Source organism: Carcharhinus amblyrhynchos, chromosome X (genome assembly GCF_965287045.1).
Source record: "Carcharhinus amblyrhynchos chromosome X, sCarAmb.v2.hapA, whole genome shotgun sequence".
Classification (NCBI taxonomy): domain Eukaryota; kingdom Metazoa; phylum Chordata; class Chondrichthyes; order Carcharhiniformes; family Carcharhinidae; genus Carcharhinus; species Carcharhinus amblyrhynchos.
In genome coordinates, this window is record NC_137359.1 from 6,971,170 (window position 1) to 6,991,779 (window position 20,610).

The following is a 20,610-nucleotide window of genomic DNA, read 5'->3' on the forward strand; positions in this document are numbered from 1 at the left end:
CTTTTACCCTCTCTCTGCTCTCGCTCTGCTGCTCTTTTACCCTCGCTCTGCTCTCGCTCTGCTGCTCTTTTATCCTCTCTCTGCTCTCGCTCTGCTGCTCTTTTATCCTCTCTCTGCTCTCGCTCTGCTGCTCTTTTATCCTCGCTCTGCTCTCGCTCTGCTGCTCTTTTACCCTCTCTCTGCTCTCGCTCTGCTGCTCTTTTATCCTCTCTCTGCTCTCGCTCTGCTGCTCTTTTATCCTCTCTCTGCTCTCGCTCTGCTGCTCTTTTACCCTCTCTCTGCTCTCGCTCTGCTGCTCTTTTATCCTCTCTCTGCTCTCGCTCTGCTGCTCTTTTATCCTCTCTCTGCTCTCGCTCTGCTGCTCTTTTATCCTCTCTCTGCTCTCGCTCTGCTGCTCTTTTATCCTCTCTCTGCTCTCGCTCTGCTGCTCTTTTATCCTCTCTCTGCTCTCGCTCTGCTGCTCTTTTATCCTCTCTCTGCTCTCGCTCTGCTGCTCTTTTATCCTCTCTCTGCTCTCGCTCTGCTGCTCTTTTATCCTCTCTCTGCTCTCGCTCTGCTGCTCTTTTACCCTCTCTCTGCTCTCGCTCTGCTGCTCTTTTACCCTCTCTCTGCTCTCGCTCTGCTGCTCTTTTACCCTCTCTCTGCTCTCGCTCTGCTGCTCTTTTACCCTCTCTCTGCTCTCGCTCTGCTGCTCTTTTACCCTCTCTCTGCTCTCGCTCTGCTGCTCTTTTACCCTCTCTCTGCTCTCGCTCTGCTGCTCTTTTACCCTCGCTCTGCTCTCGCTCTGCTGCTCTTTTATCCTCTCTCTGCTCTCGCTCTGCTGCTCTTTTATCCTCTCTCTGCTCTCGCTCTGCTGCTCTTTTATCCTCGCTCTGCTCTCGCTCTGCTCTCGCTCTGCTGCTCTTTTACCCTCTCTCTGCTCTCGCTCTGCTGCTCTTTTATCCTCTCTCTGCTCTCGCTCTGCTGCTCTTTTATCCTCTCTCTGCTCTCGCTCTGCTGCTCTTTTACCCTCTCTCTGCTCTCGCTCTGCTGCTCTTTTACCCTCTCTCTGCTCTCGCTCTGCTGCTCTTTTACCCTCGCTCTGCTCTCGCTCTGCTGCTCTTTTATCCTCTCTCTGCTCTCGCTCTGCTGCTCTTTTATCCTCTCTCTGCTCTCGCTCTGCTGCTCTTTTATCCTCGCTCTGCTCTCGCTCTGCTCTCGCTCTGCTGCTCTTTTATCCTCTCTCTGCTCTCGCTCTGCTGCTCTTTTATCCTCGCTCTGCTCTCGCTCTGCTGCTCTTTTATCCTCTCTCTGCTCTCGCTCTGCTGCTCTTTTACCCTCTCTCTGCTCTCGCTCTGCTGCTCTTTTACCCTCGCTCTGCTCTCGCTCTGCTGCTCTTTTATCCTCTCTCTGCTCTCGCTCTGCTGCTCTTTTATCCTCGCTCTGCTCTCGCTCTGCTCTCGCTCTGCTGCTCTTTTACCCTCTCTCTGCTCTCGCTCTGCTGCTCTTTTATCCTCTCTCTGCTCTCGCTCTGCTGCTCTTTTATCCTCTCTCTGCTCTCGCTCTGCTGCTCTTTTACCCTCTCTCTGCTCTCGCTCTGCTGCTCTTTTATCCTCTCTCTGCTCTCGCTCTGCTGCTCTTTTATCCTCTCTCTGCTCTCGCTCTGCTGCTCTTTTATCCTCTCTCTGCTCTCGCTCTGCTGCTCTTTTACCCTCGCTCTGCTCTCGCTCTGCTCTCACTCTCGGTGGTGCTGCTGCTGCTCTTTTACCCTCTCATCTGCACTTATTTTTAAACAGTGAACCTTTTCAGGTCTGCAAATTTCAGTGATTGGCCCATTCATGAATGTACACAGTGAGCAGTGATCTGATCAGTGGTTGTCGCACAGGATAGATCTGTTGCACCCTCTTTCCGTATCATTGCACAATGAGCAATAATTTGGACCTTTACGTGCTTGCTAATGCGGCCTATCATTTGGAGTGTGGAGCGGTTAGGAGTCCCAATGTGTGTATTGACCCGTGATCGTCAGCACGTGCTAGGTAGTAGAAGTCGTCCTTTATTGGAGCTCCTGAATGGCATGCGATGAAAGGGAGCTCGTTACACTGTGTTACACTGCTCCATTTCCAAGGTGAATTTGAGTGCAGGATGGAATGCATTAAGGTTTCCAAGGAAATTTTTATATGTAGCTGCAGATTCAAATGCAGCAAAGAAGTCATTTGTGTTTCAAATTCGGTTAGGTCTCGGGTCATTTCAGCAAGATCCACTAATCAGTTCTCTCCTACCTGGGGAGAGTCTTCCTTGGATACTGGCTATCTAGATCAGATCATTGCTCGCTATATATCACACACATTCATGGACCAAAATCTACCACTTTTATGCCTAAAGGTGCCCAGACAACACAATTGAAGAAGTCTCATAACACCAGGATAAAGTCCAGCAGGTTAATTTGGAATCATAAGCTTTTGGAGTGCTGCTCCTTCATCAGTGCTCTGAAAGTTTGTGATTCCAAATAAACCTGTTGGACTTTATTCCTGGTGTTGTGAGATTTCTTACTGTGCCCAACCCAATCCAACATCAAATTCTGTTGGAAGTAAGGATACAGTTTGTCAAAAATTTCAGCAACACGTTGTTGCCTTCGAACTTGGGTCGACTGACACTGGACAAAGGCACTCAAACTCTCGAATTATCGTACAACAAATTTCCTTTCTTGTGCTGTACCAAGTTGCCACAAAATTACACCAAGCATCAAACTTTGTTATACACAATGTAATTAACCTCTGACCTACTCTATTATCCACACACACATTCAAAAGGTGTAAAAAAAATTCACAAAATATTCAAACTCATGACTTGATCTTCGAGATACTACCCATGGCAAGCTGAACTGATCAGATTCCCTGCTGATGGGTTTTATTCCCATGTCTCCGAATCCCAGGCTCCGGGGCCTTGTTGCTCCTTCTACAGTGGTTGATTCCATGTTGCTGCTGCCAATGCCTCTATGTCTTCTCCTCTTTTACAGATCCTGCTTCCAGTCACATACTCGCAGCACAGGTACTAATCACTGGTTTTTTGCTCACGAATACTGAGTCGTGCCTCTGCAGGGAGCCGTGATTCTCTCAGCAATGGGGATTTGTGTTCAATCACTTTCTGTTCAAGGCAGCCACCGTCAAATGAATTCCTATGTTTGTTTCATAGCTGCACACCCTGTTCTTTCCTGCTCCCACAATCCTTTGCCTGGTATAGAGTTAGCCCTTTTAACCATCAGGCTTTGCTGGTGTCTTCACTTGCTGATGTCTCATGAATACCCATCAGGCTACAAGGTGTAACTAGTTGTTTCATGCTGCTATGAGGCAGAGGCAGTGGCAGTACGAGTGCTACTTTCCACTAACAGGATGCTGTCGTCAAGAAGATGTTTTGCCAACCATACAGATGAGTGATGTCTGTGAATTTCAGTGCCAGTGTGCTGTCAGGGATGTAGGCCGTGTATCCCAACAAATGGAAGATTATACCAAATAACACACTGCTTTAGCAGTTCACAATAGACAGAGTACTGACTATACTCAACCAACCTGTGCTTGCAAAACTCAGAACACAGTATCTAATGTCAGATGTGATGCTGTGATTGGACGGCACTTGCTGAACAATCCCAAGTATGCTCAGAATTAACACAAGCAATTTTAGGATTGTCGCTCGGGCTCGCAATGTATTGCGAGAAGCTACATATATTCAAAAAGGGGCCTGTCTACAGATAAGAGGAAGATGTCCAGCCATTGCACCTTTCTTGAACAAACAATAGCTACCAGGTGCATTTGCCATGACACCATCTCAGCCAATTTGAGCCAACCAAAAGCATCCTTTACTCATGCAGTATAAATTACTACCTTTGAAATTTGGCATTCTTTGTCTGTCCTGATAAGTGCAAGATGCAACAATTCAACAGCACGGCTTTTTCCAGCAATACTTAAGCTCTGAACCCCCAAAATCCATTTGTATTCTGATCAATTAAATCTGGCAACACTGTATGCTGCCTGAAGAAAATGTAGAATTTCTCGAGGGAAGAACTCTACCTGTTGAACTCCTCTGTCAGCTTATAGGCATTAAAGTCTAGGATTCCTCTGAAGAGGAGGAGGTAGTTCTAGAGGGCATTTCATCTCGACCAGAGCTAGTAATTTATCGAAGTCTTCAGAGCTAGTAATTTATAAATGTCTTCAGTATTCAGATCACACAAAGCCTTGATCTGTTCCCCCTGGGTGTCCTGATGCTAGAGGTAGCAATTTTCCTCTAGATTTCAGACAGGCTGCAACCATTAACTTCAATCAGTTTCTCGTGCCCATTTCCCTGTGATTTAGGGCTATGCTTGGGCAAACAGACACAAAATATCTAAATCCATTCCCATTCGAGTTGCAAACCCTTGTGCTAGACCAAAGTTACAGCTTTGACAGTCATCTTCCTTTCTCGACATGGAATATGTACCATTCAATGTTGCCTCACAGCGCCTGGGAGCCAGGTTCAATTCTGGCCTCGGGTCAGTATGTGTGTGGAGTTTGCACATTCTCCCCATGTCTGTGTGGGTTTCCTCCTCCAGTCCAAAGATGTGCAGGTTAGGGTGGATTGGCCATGCTAAATTGCCCCTTAGTGTCCAAAGATGTGCAGGTTAGGTGGATTGGCCATGCTAAATTGCCCCTTAGTGTCCAAAGATGTGCAGGTTAGGTGGATTGGCCATGCTAAATTGCCCCTTAGTGTCCAAAGATGTGTAGGTTAGGTGGATTGGCCATGGCAAACTGCCCTTTAGTGTCCAGAGATGTGTAGGTTAAGGGGGCAAAAATGTGAGGGCTTGGGGCGGGTTAGATGCTCTGCCAGAAAGTTAGTGGAGACTCAATGTCTTGTGCACTGTAGGGAGTCTATGAATTATTCAGAATTTCTGGATTGTGACGCCAAGCATGTGAACGCATTGTTAGCGGGTTTGGCTGGACAGATGTACTCCGGTCCTGCCGCATGTCATCAAACTCACTCAGCTGGCTCTGTTCATGAAAGGGTTGCACAGTAGTCACTGGCAGAATAAGGCTCTTTCACAGTCAACTGCTGCTGCTCTTTACCAAAGCTGTTTGTGTTGAATCTGAGTGGGTGGGCCTAATGTTTGGCATTTTGTTTCATGACTATCTTTTAATGGGTCAATGGAGAGGGAAGAGGTTGCTCCAAACCTTTAAGGTGCAATGGCACACCTTGCAGACAATTTCTGGAATGGCTCTGAGAAACAGGACCTTCTCCAAGCATGCTTGAAGCTCAGATGAAAGGCTGAAGCAGAGCCCAGTAAATTCTGATAGTCTAATACTATATGGTGGTTCCCACGTCATAAAAGTTTCATTGTGGTTTGAGGCTTGTCCTAACCCCTCAATAACAACTCACTGAATCGTGAATGGCCAGGGCAGGCAGTACCGACACAGTGCACCAGAATCTGCACCATTGTGGCAGCCTTTTTGGTGGTTAGCACTGCTGTCTCATAGAGCCAGGGATCCAGGTTTGATTCCCGTCTTGGATCGCTGTCTGTGTGCACGTTCCCCATGTCTGTGCAGGTTTCCTCTGGGTGCTCCAGTTTCCTCCCACAGTCTGAAAGGTGTGCTGGTTAGGGTACGTTGGCCATGCTAAATTCTCCCTCAGTGTACCCGAACAGGAGTGTGGCGACTAGGGGATTTTCACAGTAACTTCATTGCAGTGTTAATGTAAGCCTACTTGTGACAATAATAAATAAACATAAATAATTAAACAGAACTAGCTTCAGTTATCATTAGAATCCCTGCAGTACAGAAGGGGGCCATTTGGCTCATCACGTCTGTACTGACTGCAATCCCACCCAGGCCCTATTCACGTAACCCCATGTGTTTACCCTGCTAGTCCCCCTGATGCTAAAGGGCAATTTAACATGGCCAATCCACCTAACCTGCACATCTTTGGACTGTGGGAGGAAACCAGAGCATCCGGAGGAAACCCATGCAGACACAAGAGAACGTGCAGATTCCGCACAGACAGTGACCTGAGGCCCGACTGGCGCAGTTAGGTAACAGTGCTAACCACTGTGCCACTGGGCTGTTCCTTGTAGTCTTTCAGACTGACAAGTGGAAGGAGAGATTTTGGTCACACCCAGCAGGATGCCATTCGGGGCTCTCAGTTGCACACTTTAGTACAGTCCAGATTTATCCAAATATTTCTCAATCCCTTGTTCATATATTTGATATGATTATTAGAAAGCTCCACTGTATTCTAAAATGTTCTGTTATTTTTTCTAGGATAGCCCAGTGAAGGGCAATGTGTTGACTTGGTGAAAAAGGGATAGTTAAGAGTCATTCAGATCCAAGTTTCGAACCTGTGTTTCATGGACGTCAAAAGCTGGAAATAATAAGCCAAGATTTTGAATTAACCAAAAAGTTTTGCTCGTACCCTAAAGAAAAGTCTCAATTGGATTATAAAGACCTAATCAGTCAATTTCCATTTTTTTAATTGGAAAGGATTCCAGGACGTTTGCCACTGTTTTGGAGATGATCTTCCCCTTTTCTGCTTTTCTATCAGTGTTCCTGTTTAAAAGTCATTTTACAGGGGGCTTTGATGCTTGAGTTCTCGAACCTGAGATCAGTGAGCTATGTAAAAAGAGCTTCCATCAGTGGCCAAAAAATAGGTACAACTACAATTGAATTTGCTCAACAAGTGTTTTACTTTGCATGGTGTGGATAGAGTCCCTTTACTACCCTCTACTGGCTAGTCCTGAAATAATCATTTGAAAGCTCTGAACCTTTCTGGACCGTTAGCAACATTATAATGTTGCAATACTTGGTTTCTGCCACAAGAGTTTGCAGTATGGTTATACTAATACCTGGTAACAGATAAGCTATGTCTTAGGGAAGCTCTGTCATTCTACAGGGCTTTTAAAACAGAAGGAAAAGCACTTCAGACACTACCCTTTTAAAGCCCTTGCACCATGACTAGCTGCCTTGAGCAGGTGACCCACTTGTGTCTCTGTGCTTCAGTTGTGTTTCTCCTGCCGTCAGCAGGAGATCCTTTTATTGCTCGTCACTCTGGGAAGAGAAGTTCCATTTTTGTCTGTTCTATTTTGAGTTTAGTTTTTTTTTGAAAGTCAAGGCCATTCCCAGGTTGAAAGTGTTTGAATTTGTCTACTCGCACTAAGTGGCGAAACACCTTTTTGGCAGCAGGCGTTTCTTGGCCCAACAGCTCCAGGATTTCAGATATGTGTCCATGTCAATTCCCATGAATCTTTTCCAGTGGCTAACACACAGCACCTGTCTTTGCTGCCTTCTGTCCTAAAGCCCGCTCCAAAATTAGTGCAATAGGACAGCACAATGGACTGATATACCGGGCTGCAAGCACAGCAAGATGTCAGTTTCTGCTTCTGTGTACAAGCTCAGGACAGATAGAGAATTTAATTTGGACGTGTATCCGTGCACACACAGGTTGGTTGGGACCCTGTGCCTAGGTACAGAGTGCTTCATTTTAGGCCCATCTCTGCCCATGGTTGGGGAAAAGAAAGTTTAAAAAGACTTGTTACTTTGCAGTGTGATTGATAGATGCAGTGCTGCATTTATTGTCCACCTTTAGTTTCCTTGAGAAGGTTGGCAGTGAGCTGCGTTCTTGAAGTACTGATGTGCATGTTGTGATGGAGCTCCCAATTGGATTTTAGTTAGGAATTCCAGAACTTTGACCCTGCGACGGCGGGGGGAGTGAATTATGTTAAGGTCAGGATACTGAGAGATTTGGAAGGAGACGTAGAGGTAGTGATGTTCTACAACATTCCAATTTTGCTTTTCCCAGTTGTGGAAGTTATAGGGGAGGGAGATGCTGTCAAAGTTCCTTGGGGAGGGAGATGCTGTCAAAGTTCCTTGGTGAGTTGTTGCAGTGTGTGCTGTTGCTGACGTATTCTGCAGTCAGTGATGCTGGTAGAATAGATGGATATGGAGACAACTGGCAGAAGCAGCAACCAAGTAAGCCATTCTGTCCTGAGTGGTGGTGAACTACTTCAATGTCACTACAACTGCACCAATCAAGGCAAGTAATGAATATTTCAACACTTTGTTCTCTTGAGTCTTGACAACAGTGAAGTGGCTTTCATGGGAGTTGAGCTATTTGTTGCAGAGTACCCAGTCTCTGTCCTGCTCTCATTGCCATGTTGTGGCTGGTTCAGTTCAGTTTCTGGCCAGTGTTGACCCTTGGATGTCGATATTATGCGAGCGCTGGTGCTGTTGAAGATCAAAGGATGGTGCTTGGGCTTTCTCTGGTTCAAGGTGGTCATGATCCAACTCTTGAGTGGATCAATGTTACCTGCCACTTAGCAGTACAAGGCTACCTGAGCCCTGTTGTAAGCTAGCATGGGCTACTTCATTATCAGATGGGTTTTGAATGGAATATCCTGCAAGCAGCCTCTTGATGTTCTGATAGAGAATAGATCAGTGATGAAGTAGCTGAAAATGCTTAAGCATGGGAGACTTTCCTGAGAAATGCCCTCTGTGATGCCCTAATGCTGTTGTGACTGAGCTCCAGCAACTACCGCCACATTACCTTGTGTGGGGAGCATGGGGCTTCAGAGCAAGAGAAGCCCTTTGGCCCTCAAGACTGCTCCGCCATTCAGTAAGATCATGGCTGATCTGACTGTGGTCTCAACTTCACTTTCCTGTCTGTTCCCCACAGCCCATCCCCTTGTCATGCAAAAAATCTATCTAAGCCAGCTTTGAATAAATTCAATGATCCAGCTTCCACTGCTGACTGGGGGACAGAATTTTACAGACTAAAAGAAGAAATGTGTCCTCATCCCTATCTTAAAAGGGGACCTCTTATTCGCAAACTGTTTGGCTGCAGCCACTGCAGGACTTTCCCTTTTAACTCTGATTGGTGCCATGCTCCTACAAATGGTCACCTTATGGGTGAGTGTGTATCCGTTCTGTGTCCTTCTGGTGAAACACAAGCTGGGTTTTGATGAGTAGGTGGTGCTTGTCGAGGCCCTGGAGTTTATTGGGCAGGAATTGACTAAATTTCCCTTCTTATGGATGGAATGTACCAGGGAAATCCTCTATGTTGTCGGGGAGATGCCGGTGTGAGCACTGTAGCAAAATAGCTTGGTTAGGAATAGGATCTGTGCTGTGCTGGATTGGATCTTCAACACTTGAGGTCCATTTTGATTCAGGCACCAACCTACACCGTCGATAACCTGTGACTCAGCAGAGCAACAATGCCATTGTATTGACCCCAACATGCTCCCTTGGAGACACATACCTGATCTATAATAGCACCCTTATTCTCTGATGCAGCTATACTCAGTGCTGATGCTGCTTTCCTCTTGGTGTTGATTCCAATATCAACAAGGATCAGAGAGCCTTTAGTATTCCCCTAGAAGTCTGCACTTCCTGCTCTGAGCCAGCCACGCAGAACCAGTAGTTTTCTGATGTTTGAAGTTGATTGCCCGTTTCTTGGGGGAACATAGAAGTTCACCCATTTGGAGTTCCAGGCAAGAAGCTCCGGGCCACAGACTTTCTTTGTTGCTGATGGGATATTTTCTTAATGTCTGTGAATGAGGAAGTTAATGAGCTGAGCAAGTTGGTCCTGTTATTAGATCTGCAGATCACGCTATCACAGATTAGGTTGTCGTCACCATCATACTATCTCTGAGAAGAGAATAAGCCAGGTAGGTATAGACCTGCCAGTCTAACATTAGGTGTGGCTAAGTTGTTTGCGGCTACAATACAAAATAAAGTCACCTATTTGCTTAGAAAGGCCTGGGTTAATGAAGGACAGTCAGCAAGAATTTCTGAAAAGACAAAACACAAATTTCCTGGAGGTTTTTTTTTTGGAGGAAATGATGATGTGTAGTGAGAAAGGAAATGCGGTGGGGTTGTGTATCTGCTTTTTCAAAGAGCATTTGATGATGCCATGTGAAAGAGTTGTTGGATGAAAATTGAAGCTCATGGTAACGAAGTGACATTGGATGGGTAAGCATGGATCAGATGGTAGTTGAACAGAAAGCAGAGAGTACTGGCTGATGGATTTTTTTTTTAGTTGGATGGATGTAAAGAGCCCACCAGTGAGCAGTATTGCAATTGTTTCTCTTCCTGGTATATGTAAATAATCTGAACTGGGTGGGGGGAATGTCAGTATTTGCAGATGACAGAAAAATAGGCAGCCTAGTTCTCAGGAGAACATGAAGGTCAGTGGATTGCCCAGGAAGTAACACTACAAGTCAGTGTCGTGCTGTCAAGCAAGTGTTCTTCCAGACAGGAATCGAAAGATCTTGCAGGTAGTACCTACAGGAGACACAAATGATTCATACAGATTACTGCCACTTGGCTTAACCTTTGCAGCCACGATTTTCACTGGAGGATTTGTTTTATTGAAGCAGAAGATGTGTCTTTACCTGGATAACGGGCTCAAATAAGTCCATAGACATCAACCAAAGGGCTGGCTTACCTGGAAAGAATTAGGTATGTGTTGAATCAGAAGTTGCCCAGTTATGGTGGCTTTGTGTTGTGGAACAGTCATAAAAGGATCGTCTCACTCGATAATTTGAATTCACTTTGCCCTTCTGCGATGAAGAAGTTCCTATTCTTGTTCATATGTGGAGGTTTGACAAAGGATCTCCCTTGCAGGAGGTCGTTCAGCATTCTCCTTCATAAACCAGTAATGTACATAACAGCTGACTTAACCTGCACAAGGTTATAACATTGAGATCTGCTGCACACTACTTCCCTATTTCAGTTCCCATTTTGATTTAAAGAGCCTCTACCGACATTTAAAATGCACGTGAAGTTGTGACTCATACACCAGAGATTGTTCTGTGCGCTAACAATGGTACGTGGTCTGGCCAGTGTTGGAAGAAGTTCATATGTATAAATTGGCCACATGGACATTCTACACCTCACAAGGATATATTTTATAGAATGCAGATGATAGGTTATTGTTTATACAATTGCATTTTTCAAATATGATTTTATTTGTGATTTTTAGAATAGTGTTTTTTTGTTTCTCAGTATTGCAAACCAACTCAGAGGGGTTCCGCATTGGAGGGCCACCAGTCTCATTCAGTCACACCACACTGAATTCCCAGTCTCAGCCAAAGTGCTGCCTGGGTGTTGGATGGAGGCCCAAGGAGGAGGGAGAAATCTGAATTACAGAGCTATGTCACTCATTGTCTAGCAGCTGGTTGGAGAATGCCATTGGCAGAGATCTGAGAGCAGATTGCATGCTTATCCTCCTAAATACAAGATGTGCATGGCCCAGAAAGATGGAAGGGGGGGTGAGTGGAAAGAGGCAATTTATACCCTCAATGCAAAGGGAAAAGCAAATGTTGGTTTGACAAATCTCAAACTTGCTGTAGAATGTCTGTCTAAAGTTTTTTTGTTTATTGTGCAGTGATGATGATGATGACATTAACCCTATGTTTCTTTTTTCCAATACGTTCTGTGTTATTGACTATCTTAGCCTTTGCCATCTCTGCAGCCCTCTGCACAGCCTATCCAGTATTCTGCGACCTCTTGTCCCCAAGTTCTCCTGCCAGTCTCGCCTCCCCAGCAATACACTATGGTACATGTTATCAGTTCTGTATGTTTAGTTCTGCCTGTGTATGTCAATAGTTTTGCATGTGTGTCCATGCTCCCCTCAAGTCTTTTACAGAAGGGGCATAGGTCAATCAGATAGTCAACATCTTTTCCCAAAGGTAGGAGAGTCTAAAACGAGAGGGCATAGGTTTAAGGTGAGAGGGGAGAGGTACAAAAGGGTCCGGAGGGGCAATTTTTTGTCTGGAACAAACTGCCAGAGGTAGTAGTAGAGGCGGGTACAATTTTGTCTTTTAAAAAGCGTTTAGACAGGTATATGGGTAAGATGGATATTGAGGGACATGGGCCAAACACGGGCAATTGGGACTAACTTGGTTAAAAACTGGGCGACATGGACAAGTTGGGCCAAAGGGCCTGTTTCCATGCTGTAAAACTCTATGACTCTAAGTAGTATTAAGGTTGGATATATAAAGGATACTATTGGACCACAGGGGAGTGTTTGAGGAACATACTAGCAGTTCCTGACGTCTGCTTGGAGTGACAGGGATGTAGGAATGTTGAGTCTTGTCCATGGAATCACGATTTTCAACTGTCATTCCCATGCAACCTGCCCCTTCAGCTGAATCAGTTTTTGCCCTAAACACACTCGTGAAAATTCAACTACTGTCTGCCTGTACAAAATGCCGAATAGGATGTGTTTGTCCACTGAGACACTCTACTAAAGTGTGACCGAGGGACCTTGCGATGCTTCTTTCATTCCTCCTCCCTCCATCTGCCTCAAAACTAAATCTCCATTAATCTTCTGTCATTCAAGTCATTGGCATTGTAAGCTTCACATCAATAAAAGTCACTGGAAAGCAACAATTTGCACCATAGAAATGAGTGTACCAATAATTCTGACTTTTTTATAATTCACAGACATACTCAGATAACCATATACCCCACTGACATAGTGGATATAAATACACTTTCCACTATTGTACTGAGCCGTACAGACCAGGAAGGCTTCGGGTTCAATTCTTGCTCTGAGCTGCATTAACTGATCTCAAAAGGGGCAGCTGTGTGGGCACTAAGACCTTCAACACCCCGAGCTTGCAAAGGTTGGGGGGAAACTCAACTTGGTTTCCTACCCTGGATTCATAATCCAATGACTCCTTGAAAAGTGTGTGGATGTTCAGTGAGGATGAAGATTGGGTGCATCTGTTACCCCACACTCACCTGCCACTCCGTTTCCAACATTAACTGTACGGTCTTGAACTGTAACTTCACATGGGACAGCTCCTCAAAAGCGGGAAGAGAAGGGGAGTAGCGGCAGGATGGCACAACGTTTGGCACAATGGTTAGCACTGCTGCCTGTCAGCGCCAGGGACCCAGGTTCAATCCCTGCCTTGACTTATTGTCTGTGCGGAGTCTGCACATTCTCCCTATGTCTGTGTGGGTTTCCTCTGGGTGCTGCTCCCACACTCCGAAAGACATGCTGGTGAGGTGGATTGGCCATGCTAAATTGCCTCTTAGTGACCAAAGGTGTGCTGGTTAGGTGCACTAGCCTTGCTAAATTCTCCCTCAGTGTACCCGAACAGGAGTGTGGCGACTAGGGGATTTTCACAGTGACTTCATTGCAGTGTTAATGTAAGCCTACTTGTGGCACTAATAAATAAACTTTTTTTTTACAAAGTAGAGTTCTGTATGGCTGCCTTCTATGTGGCTTTCTCACCAGCCTAACAGTAATTGATAAGATTTGTCAGTTCCTCAGAGTTATTCATCCCAAACACGTTAACAAAAAATGCATTTTCAGAATAAAGTTGCATGCAAAACATTAAGCAGACTCAGTGTTTCAAGCAACCAAAGTGGTTGTGGATATTTTTCAGAACCATGCCTCCAATAATTTGCTAATCATAGTGGGGGAAGTGTGTAAGCACGCTTGATCCTGGAGATGCAGCATGGCACAAAGGTGAAAATGAACAGTTTATAAATTTATACTTACCTGAAGCTTGGCAGACTGATCAGCAAAAGAACAGGCAGAAGCTACTCGAGAAGGAAAACGTTACCTGTGCATTATTGACACATCCCAAATTAGCTACGTTTCACACTGGCTTGCTCTGCTTGTGCCCTGAATTCAGTAAATTGTAATCGGGTGACCCACATAAAGTTGGGCTGGTGACGACAGTGCTGTTTGTTTAATGCGCTCTCATTCAGTCACCAAAGTGCTTTCCAGGTTGTCGGATGAGTATAAGTAAACCTGACAAAGTACTTGCAGGCACATGATGATTGCAGAGGTTTCTGCTTTGGAAGATGAGCCCAAGGTAGGTCTGGTTTTGGGAGACTGTGAAAAGGGGAGCGCCATTAGGTATTGGCCTCAACCTTACGCCTAGGATCAGGGTTCAAATCCAGCCTGAACAGTTGGGAGGAAAGTATTAGCTGTAAGAGTCCAATGCAAAGTGAGTTTGGGAAATCTCAATCCTGCTGACACACATGAAGCATATGTGATTTGATACTAAATTGCAGCTTTACTCTGGCAGGAGGACAGTTATTTTTAAAAAAATAGCGCAGAGGAGGATGCTCTTTTGAAGTGGGAATTAGCTAGTGAGCTGTGCTGTTCTTCACGGGAATGCTTGATGGTGGCACGAGGAGCTGGCTGCAGCACTAACATTCCTCATCTTAACAAAGAAAAGGAAACTAGTGATAAGACCATAAGATATAGGAACAAAGTTAGGCCACTCTGCTCTGCCATTCAATCGTGGCTGATATTTTTCTTATCCCAATTCTCCTGCCTTTTCCTCATACCCCCTGATCTCCTTATTAATCAAGAACCTATCTATCTCTGTCTTAAAGACACTCAATGACCTGGCCTTCATAGCCTCCTGTGGCAAAGATTTCCACAGATTCAACACTCTGTGGCTGAAGAAATTCCTGCTCATCTCTTTTAAAGGATCATCCCTTTAGCCTGAGGTTGTGCCCTCTGGTTCTAGACTCTCCCATGAGTGGAAACATCTTCTCCACGTTCACTCTGTCCAGACCTCTCAGTACTCTGTAAGTTTCAATTAGATCCCCTCTCATCCTTTGAAACTCCAAGTACACACCCAGAGTCCTCAACCGTTCCTTGTACAACAAGCTCTTTGTTCCAGGCATCGTTCTTGTGAACGTCCTCTGTACCCCCTCCAAGGCCAGCAAGTTCTTCCTTCGATATGGGCCCAAAACTGCTCACAATACTCCAAATGGGTCTGACCTGAACCTTATACTGCCTCAGAAGTACATCCCTGCTCTTGTATCCCAGCCCTCTCGACATGAATGCTAACATTGCATTTGTCTTCCTAATTACCAACTGAATTTGAACGTTAACCTTGAGAGTCCTGAACCAGGACTCCCAAGTCCCTTTGTGCTTCAGATTCCAAAGCCTTTCCCCATTTAGAAAATAGTTTATGCCTCTCTTCTTCCTCCCAAAGTGCATAACCTCACACTTTTCCACATTGTATTCGATTTGCCACTTCTTTGCCCACTCTCCTAGCCTGACCAAGTCCTTCTGCAGCCTCCCCATTTCCTCAACACTGCCCATGCCTCTACATATCTTTGTATCATCTGTGAATTTACCAACCATGCCCTTAGTTCATCTTCCAGATCATTAATGTATAGAGTGAAAAGTTGCAACCCCAACACCGATCCCCTGTGGAACACCACTAGTCACCAGTTATTCCCATTCTCTGCCTTCTGTCTACCAGCCAAATGAATTTCCTGTGCTCGTGTGCAAGGTCATGCATAGTTTTCATTTAGAAAGCCACCATATTCTGCTCATTTATTTACTTCCATCATTTCTCATTGGCTAATATTAATTAACAAAAATGGCACTCACTCAGTTCTTGTTGCAGTAGACATCATCTTTGGAAGCTGGGGCTTCAAGCAGAATGATTGCAGGAATAAGTCTCATATGAAATGGGTTTTGGCAGTCTTCACAATTTCCACAGCACGAATCATCCTTGATTGTCTGTAATCTTACTCTTAGCTATCATAATGTGCCTGGTTGGGGGATTAGAATATACTGTTCTAGAGATTGGAGCTGAGGGATAATACGGGAGCAAAGTTGAGAAAGATTTCTTCTGCATCTAATCATACTAAAATGAACTTGGTCCACCCCATTACTAATCTCCCAAGCAAAGAAATTGTTCTTTAAAGTGTTCGCTACTGTGTTCCCAATAAGAATACAGTTTCCAGATGGTCAAGTGCTGCAATCTGCCTCTTGCCAGAGTGTGCAGCTGCTCTTAGCAGGCACTTCATAAAGAGTACAGCTTTAATTTCCATTTGATGCACTCACTCGCTCAACTAGCTGCGTGACTACGTTCGCCACCCCTGATTCTACATGGGAGGGGTGCATCCTATGACCTATGTGCCAATAAATTTTGGGGTCAAATTCCACAGTGCTGGGACTGGTATTGACATGAGAATCCCATTGACATGGGATTTTTTTGGCCACGTTCACCCCAAAACCAGAAAATCCTCCCCAATGTCAACGGCTCCGATTCCTGTGGCAGGCAGAACAGGAAAATTCTGTCCCGTAGTCTTTATGTAACTTACTGGACAAAAAGTTGAGTGCAATTATATCCCCTCGACCAGACTCGGAAACATAACTCATAGTTCCTGAAACATTATTTATTTATCAGAAATGAGCTGCACACTAAAAACTGAATGAGTGGCGAACATTGACATCCGTTAATAAGTGTAGCTTCAAATCTAAAAATTGCAGTGAGCAAACACATTTTGGGGAGACAAGTTGGTCTTGGGGCTATAACGGAATTTATGATCCAGTATTTCTTTGTAGTTCCAACACTGCATGATGTATCCATTAGTAGAATGGCTGCGACACTCAAAATAAAAGTCATTCTGTGGGAGCATATGTCAGTTCTATCCTCGGCCAATGTCTATACATGTGCACTTCTAGCCAGACTCCCTAGCTTCGGAGCAGGAACCATGAGTGCTGTTTCTTCTATTTTGAGGTTCAGAAGTCAATTCTAATGATTCTATCTCCACTCCCACTATGATCAATTAACTCAGCATAGACAAGGATAGAAACCTAGCAACTTCCCACTCGATATGATTGTACTGCTTATGAGATAAACTTGGTGAGCCATTGGGAGAGCTTCTTCACAGCTCTTAGCCAATTTATTGTTCTAATTGCAAAACTGATCAGATTGATCATCTGTTGCTGCAGCAGATTTTTCATGATCCAGATTGAGGAAAACTGTATCATGGTGAATTGTTACAGAATGTGATGTGTTTCAAGTGTGGATCATTCCTTATCGCAATCTCTCGCTGCCTGTTAAAGTCATACTTCATTCCACATGCTCTCAATGCACCAGTATAATCTAGTTTGCTGGAATCATAGAATCCCTACAGTGCAGAAAGAGGCCATTTGGCCTATTGAGCCTACACTGATCATAATCCCACCTAGACTTATCCCCATAACCTCATGTATTTACCCTGCTAACCCCCTGCCACTAAGAGGCAATTTAGCATGGCCAATCCACCTAACCTGCACATCTTTAGAATCTTGAACAAAAAAGCCATGTGCTGAACATGGATTTGAAGATGTTGTCATTGGCATTGCCCATGCTGGAACTGGTCTCCTATTCAGACATCATTATAAGACCCAGGCCCTGCTTCATAGCCTCAGTTCATTTCTGCCCAGGTAAAGGGTCCCTGCAGGTTGATTTGGACAAAGATTGAGGTAAAGTCTTTTGATGGAGTTGAGTTTGATTTGGCAGAAGTTAGAGACAAAAGTATTTATGTTCTCACACTGGCCAAGAATAAGTACTTAATGGACTCTTCCATCCAGTAGGCAGTGACCATGTCAACTGGTTCATTTCAATAGGCTCACTACTGGAATAAAATAACAAACCAATGTTATAGCAAATATCTTAATTGGTTCACAATTATCGCCATCACTGTCATCCAAATAAAGTAAAGCAGATACCCATACACAAAGACTTGGGTACAGATTGGAATTTTACATGCAGCACTTGAGTTCCAGTTAGCTGTGGTCATGTCGAACACTCTTCAGCACTATGCAAGACATTGCCTGCAAACGAAGCTTCTGTAGTTAACATTAACACGTCTGCACCATTGCAAGAGCAAAATACTCCGCATCCTGGAAACCTGAAATCAAATCAGAAAATGCTGGAAATGTGCATCAGCATCTATGGAAAGAGAGAAACAGTGACGACACTTTTGAGTTGGCGCCATTTTAAGAAGAAAAATTCTAGCTAGTTTCTCCTGCCAGAGACTAACAGACTTGCTGAGTATTTCTCAGATTTTCTGTCTGTCATTGTCTGCTGAAAGAATTCATCTTATGTTGGTGGTATTGTTCTGACTACCTGTTTTACACCCCAACTAATATTTTGTTCCATTTATGTCATGACTCTTGGATGGGGCATATAATGAGCATCTGACTCAACAATTTCCACCACATGCTATTACCCAAGACAAATTTTTATTCCTTTATATATGGTACAATAAAATATGTAATTTGGTTGTCAACTAAACACAATGTAGAGTATGTTGTGGCCCATTCATGTAATGCACTGAAGGAATGGCTACACTGTTTTCCATATTATTTGGAGCACAGTAAGCCTAAGAAATACAGTTGTTACCAGTTGGATGTCACCGCCCATGTACCAGCACTAACTGATGGCATGAATTCAACATCAATAGTTAATGATGTGCTGGTTAGGTGGATCGGGCCATGCTAAATTCTCCCACAGTGTACCCGAACAGGCACCAGAGTGTGGCAACTAGGGGATTTTCACAGTAACTTCATTGCAGTATTAATGTAAGCCTACTTGTGACTAATAAATAAATAAAATCTCAGATATTGGCCACGTTCAGGTGACAGCTGGCACTGAAGGTGTTTTTCTATGACTTATTTGCAGGAATTTCCCATTACCATTACCAAATGAATATTGGCACATTAGCATCATTTACAATGTAAACTGAGGGTCCCTCGTGGCAGGTGTTCCCTTCAGACAGGAATGTTTCTGCTCGAGAATTCAGCTCCATATACTTCATATCATTTTCCTACAGGGATAATCTAATCTATTGTATCTTAGCGTAAAACAGGATATCAGTCTCCTTTATAAACATGAGAATTAGGGTGTTTACCCTGACTAGCATCCAATAAATTATCTCTTCAATGAGACGGATTCAGACTTCGCAGAAGGGGTTGATCCCTTCTTCAACAATACAAAGCAGATTTCTTCAGCCAGTGGGAGACCCAGGGTCCACCTCTGAACGTCTGGACATGCCAGAACAATTCCCCGGAGGGGTTGTTGGAAGGGGAAAGAGGACATGGTGGAGTGTGGACACAGGGAGAAGGAAGATGGCGATGAACTGATGATGATGCATGACTGGACCAAAGCTGTAAATACAGAGATAATGTACAAAGCCTAACCTTACCTAATCCTGGAGTAGAGGCCTTTTTCCAAACTCTCCCATCACACCAGACAACATGTCTGAAGTTCCTCGTTATCATTTTGCTGTGACGCATGATCACAACAGTTTTAGGGCAATGTGCAAATTGTTGGCATATAATCCTAAATTTGACTGCAGAATTAGCAAACTCTCCATCGCTAACACCTCCATCTGCAGTCGGCTCAGCTGCTCAGTACACTTACTTGTTTTAAAAGCAATTATTGAAAGTTCTAGATGAGATCTAATATCTAATGGGGCGGCACCATGGTTAGCACTGCTGCCTTACAGCGCCAGGGATCTGGGTTTGATTCCCGGCTTGGGTCACTGTCCGTGCGGAGTCTGCGTGTTCTCCCCGTGTCTGTGTGAGTTTCCTCCCACAATCTGAAAGATGTGCTGGTTAGGTGGATTGGCCATGCTAAATTCTCCCTCAGTGTACCCGAACAGGCGCCAGAGAGTGGCGACAAGGGGATTCTCACAGTAACTTCATTGCAGTGTTTTGTGATACTAATACATAAACTAAACTAATATCCTTGGCATTACTTCCAGCTACCCAGTGGATGGTTTTTCTCACCATGGAGATCTGATGGGGGAAGGGCCATGAATTCCATTCTAAGATTATTGCACAGCCTTGGACAGTAGCCGTATTTGTCGTTCCATTCTTACTTACAAAGCCAATGCTCAGAGTGGACCAGGCAAACCCAAATCCATCTTGCTTGCTCCAAAAATCAGTTTCCAATTGAATCCAACTTGAGGTCTCCACAAGAGAGACAAACAAGATCCAAGCTGACAAGAGAAGGTATTGTCACCCCATCTTGGGCTTGATCCTGAGTGAGATTGGTGCTTCTTATCTAGTGGTCTCCGTTGCAGAGATTGCATTTCCAAAGCAATACAAATCACCGAGACTTTGCACCTTGTGTAGTGGTCACAGGAGAGTAATGTTATAAAGCGGGGATTGATCCCCTCTCTGAGAACTAACAACTAGCCACTCAAAGAGGAGTACCTCGCCCTATAATCTGTTAAAAGTGAGTGTGAAGTGGTGTGATCTGCTCTTCAGCAACTTTTAGTGGTTAAATCAAATTAACTTCCTGAGACTCTTTAAAATCAACAAATAATACTTTATTTATGTAACTAACAGTGATCAAGTTAACTAAACTATTAATAAACCGGATAAAGCATGATTCTAATGGAATGGTGTTCCGATGAATACAATTCCCACTTGTTAACACAGTAGACTTTAGTCACTCTAAAATTACAACCAGGTTTGTAATATTCTGTCTTTGCTATCTTCACTATCGAGATGAGGCTTTCTCTTGAGACGTAAATGAGGCCATGAGAGCTAGCAGTCCTCTCTCTCAGAGCTATGAGTGGTGACAGGTGCTCTCCTGTTTGTCTCACTGCCCCCCATCTCTTATACCCTGGTGACATCTCAATATTTTCCACCCTAGGATTGGGTCTCAGGTTACCAAAACATCAGTTTCAAAGCTATTAGGTTACTGGTAGCTAAGTGCCTAATTTAAAATGATTAGCTAAAATTCGAATGTGGCCTATTGTCTTGGCAACATGACTGTTTGGCCTTTGGTGCAATGTTTCACTCTGTGTACTGGCAGCATATGCTGCTTTCCATTCTGGCATT

The 20,610-nt window shown here is 44.4% G+C and overlaps 1 protein-coding gene across 10 annotated transcripts in view; it reads left to right on the forward strand.

Moving 5' to 3' along the window:
- Positions 1-20,610, forward strand: part of r3hdm2 (R3H domain containing 2) — a 304,603-nt gene that overhangs the window by 227,538 nt on the left and 56,455 nt on the right. For 7 of the 10 annotated variants that reach the window (XM_080218004.1, XM_080218002.1, XM_080218006.1 and 4 more), the window contains one exon: positions 11,449-11,550. The exons of 2 other annotated variants lie outside the window; for them this stretch is intronic. In XM_080218004.1, coding sequence (XP_080074130.1) covers positions 11,449-11,550 — 102 coding nt within the window. The remainder of the gene's footprint in view (positions 1-11,448; positions 11,551-20,610) is intronic. One more of the 10 variants, XM_080218007.1, reaches the window with a different exon arrangement.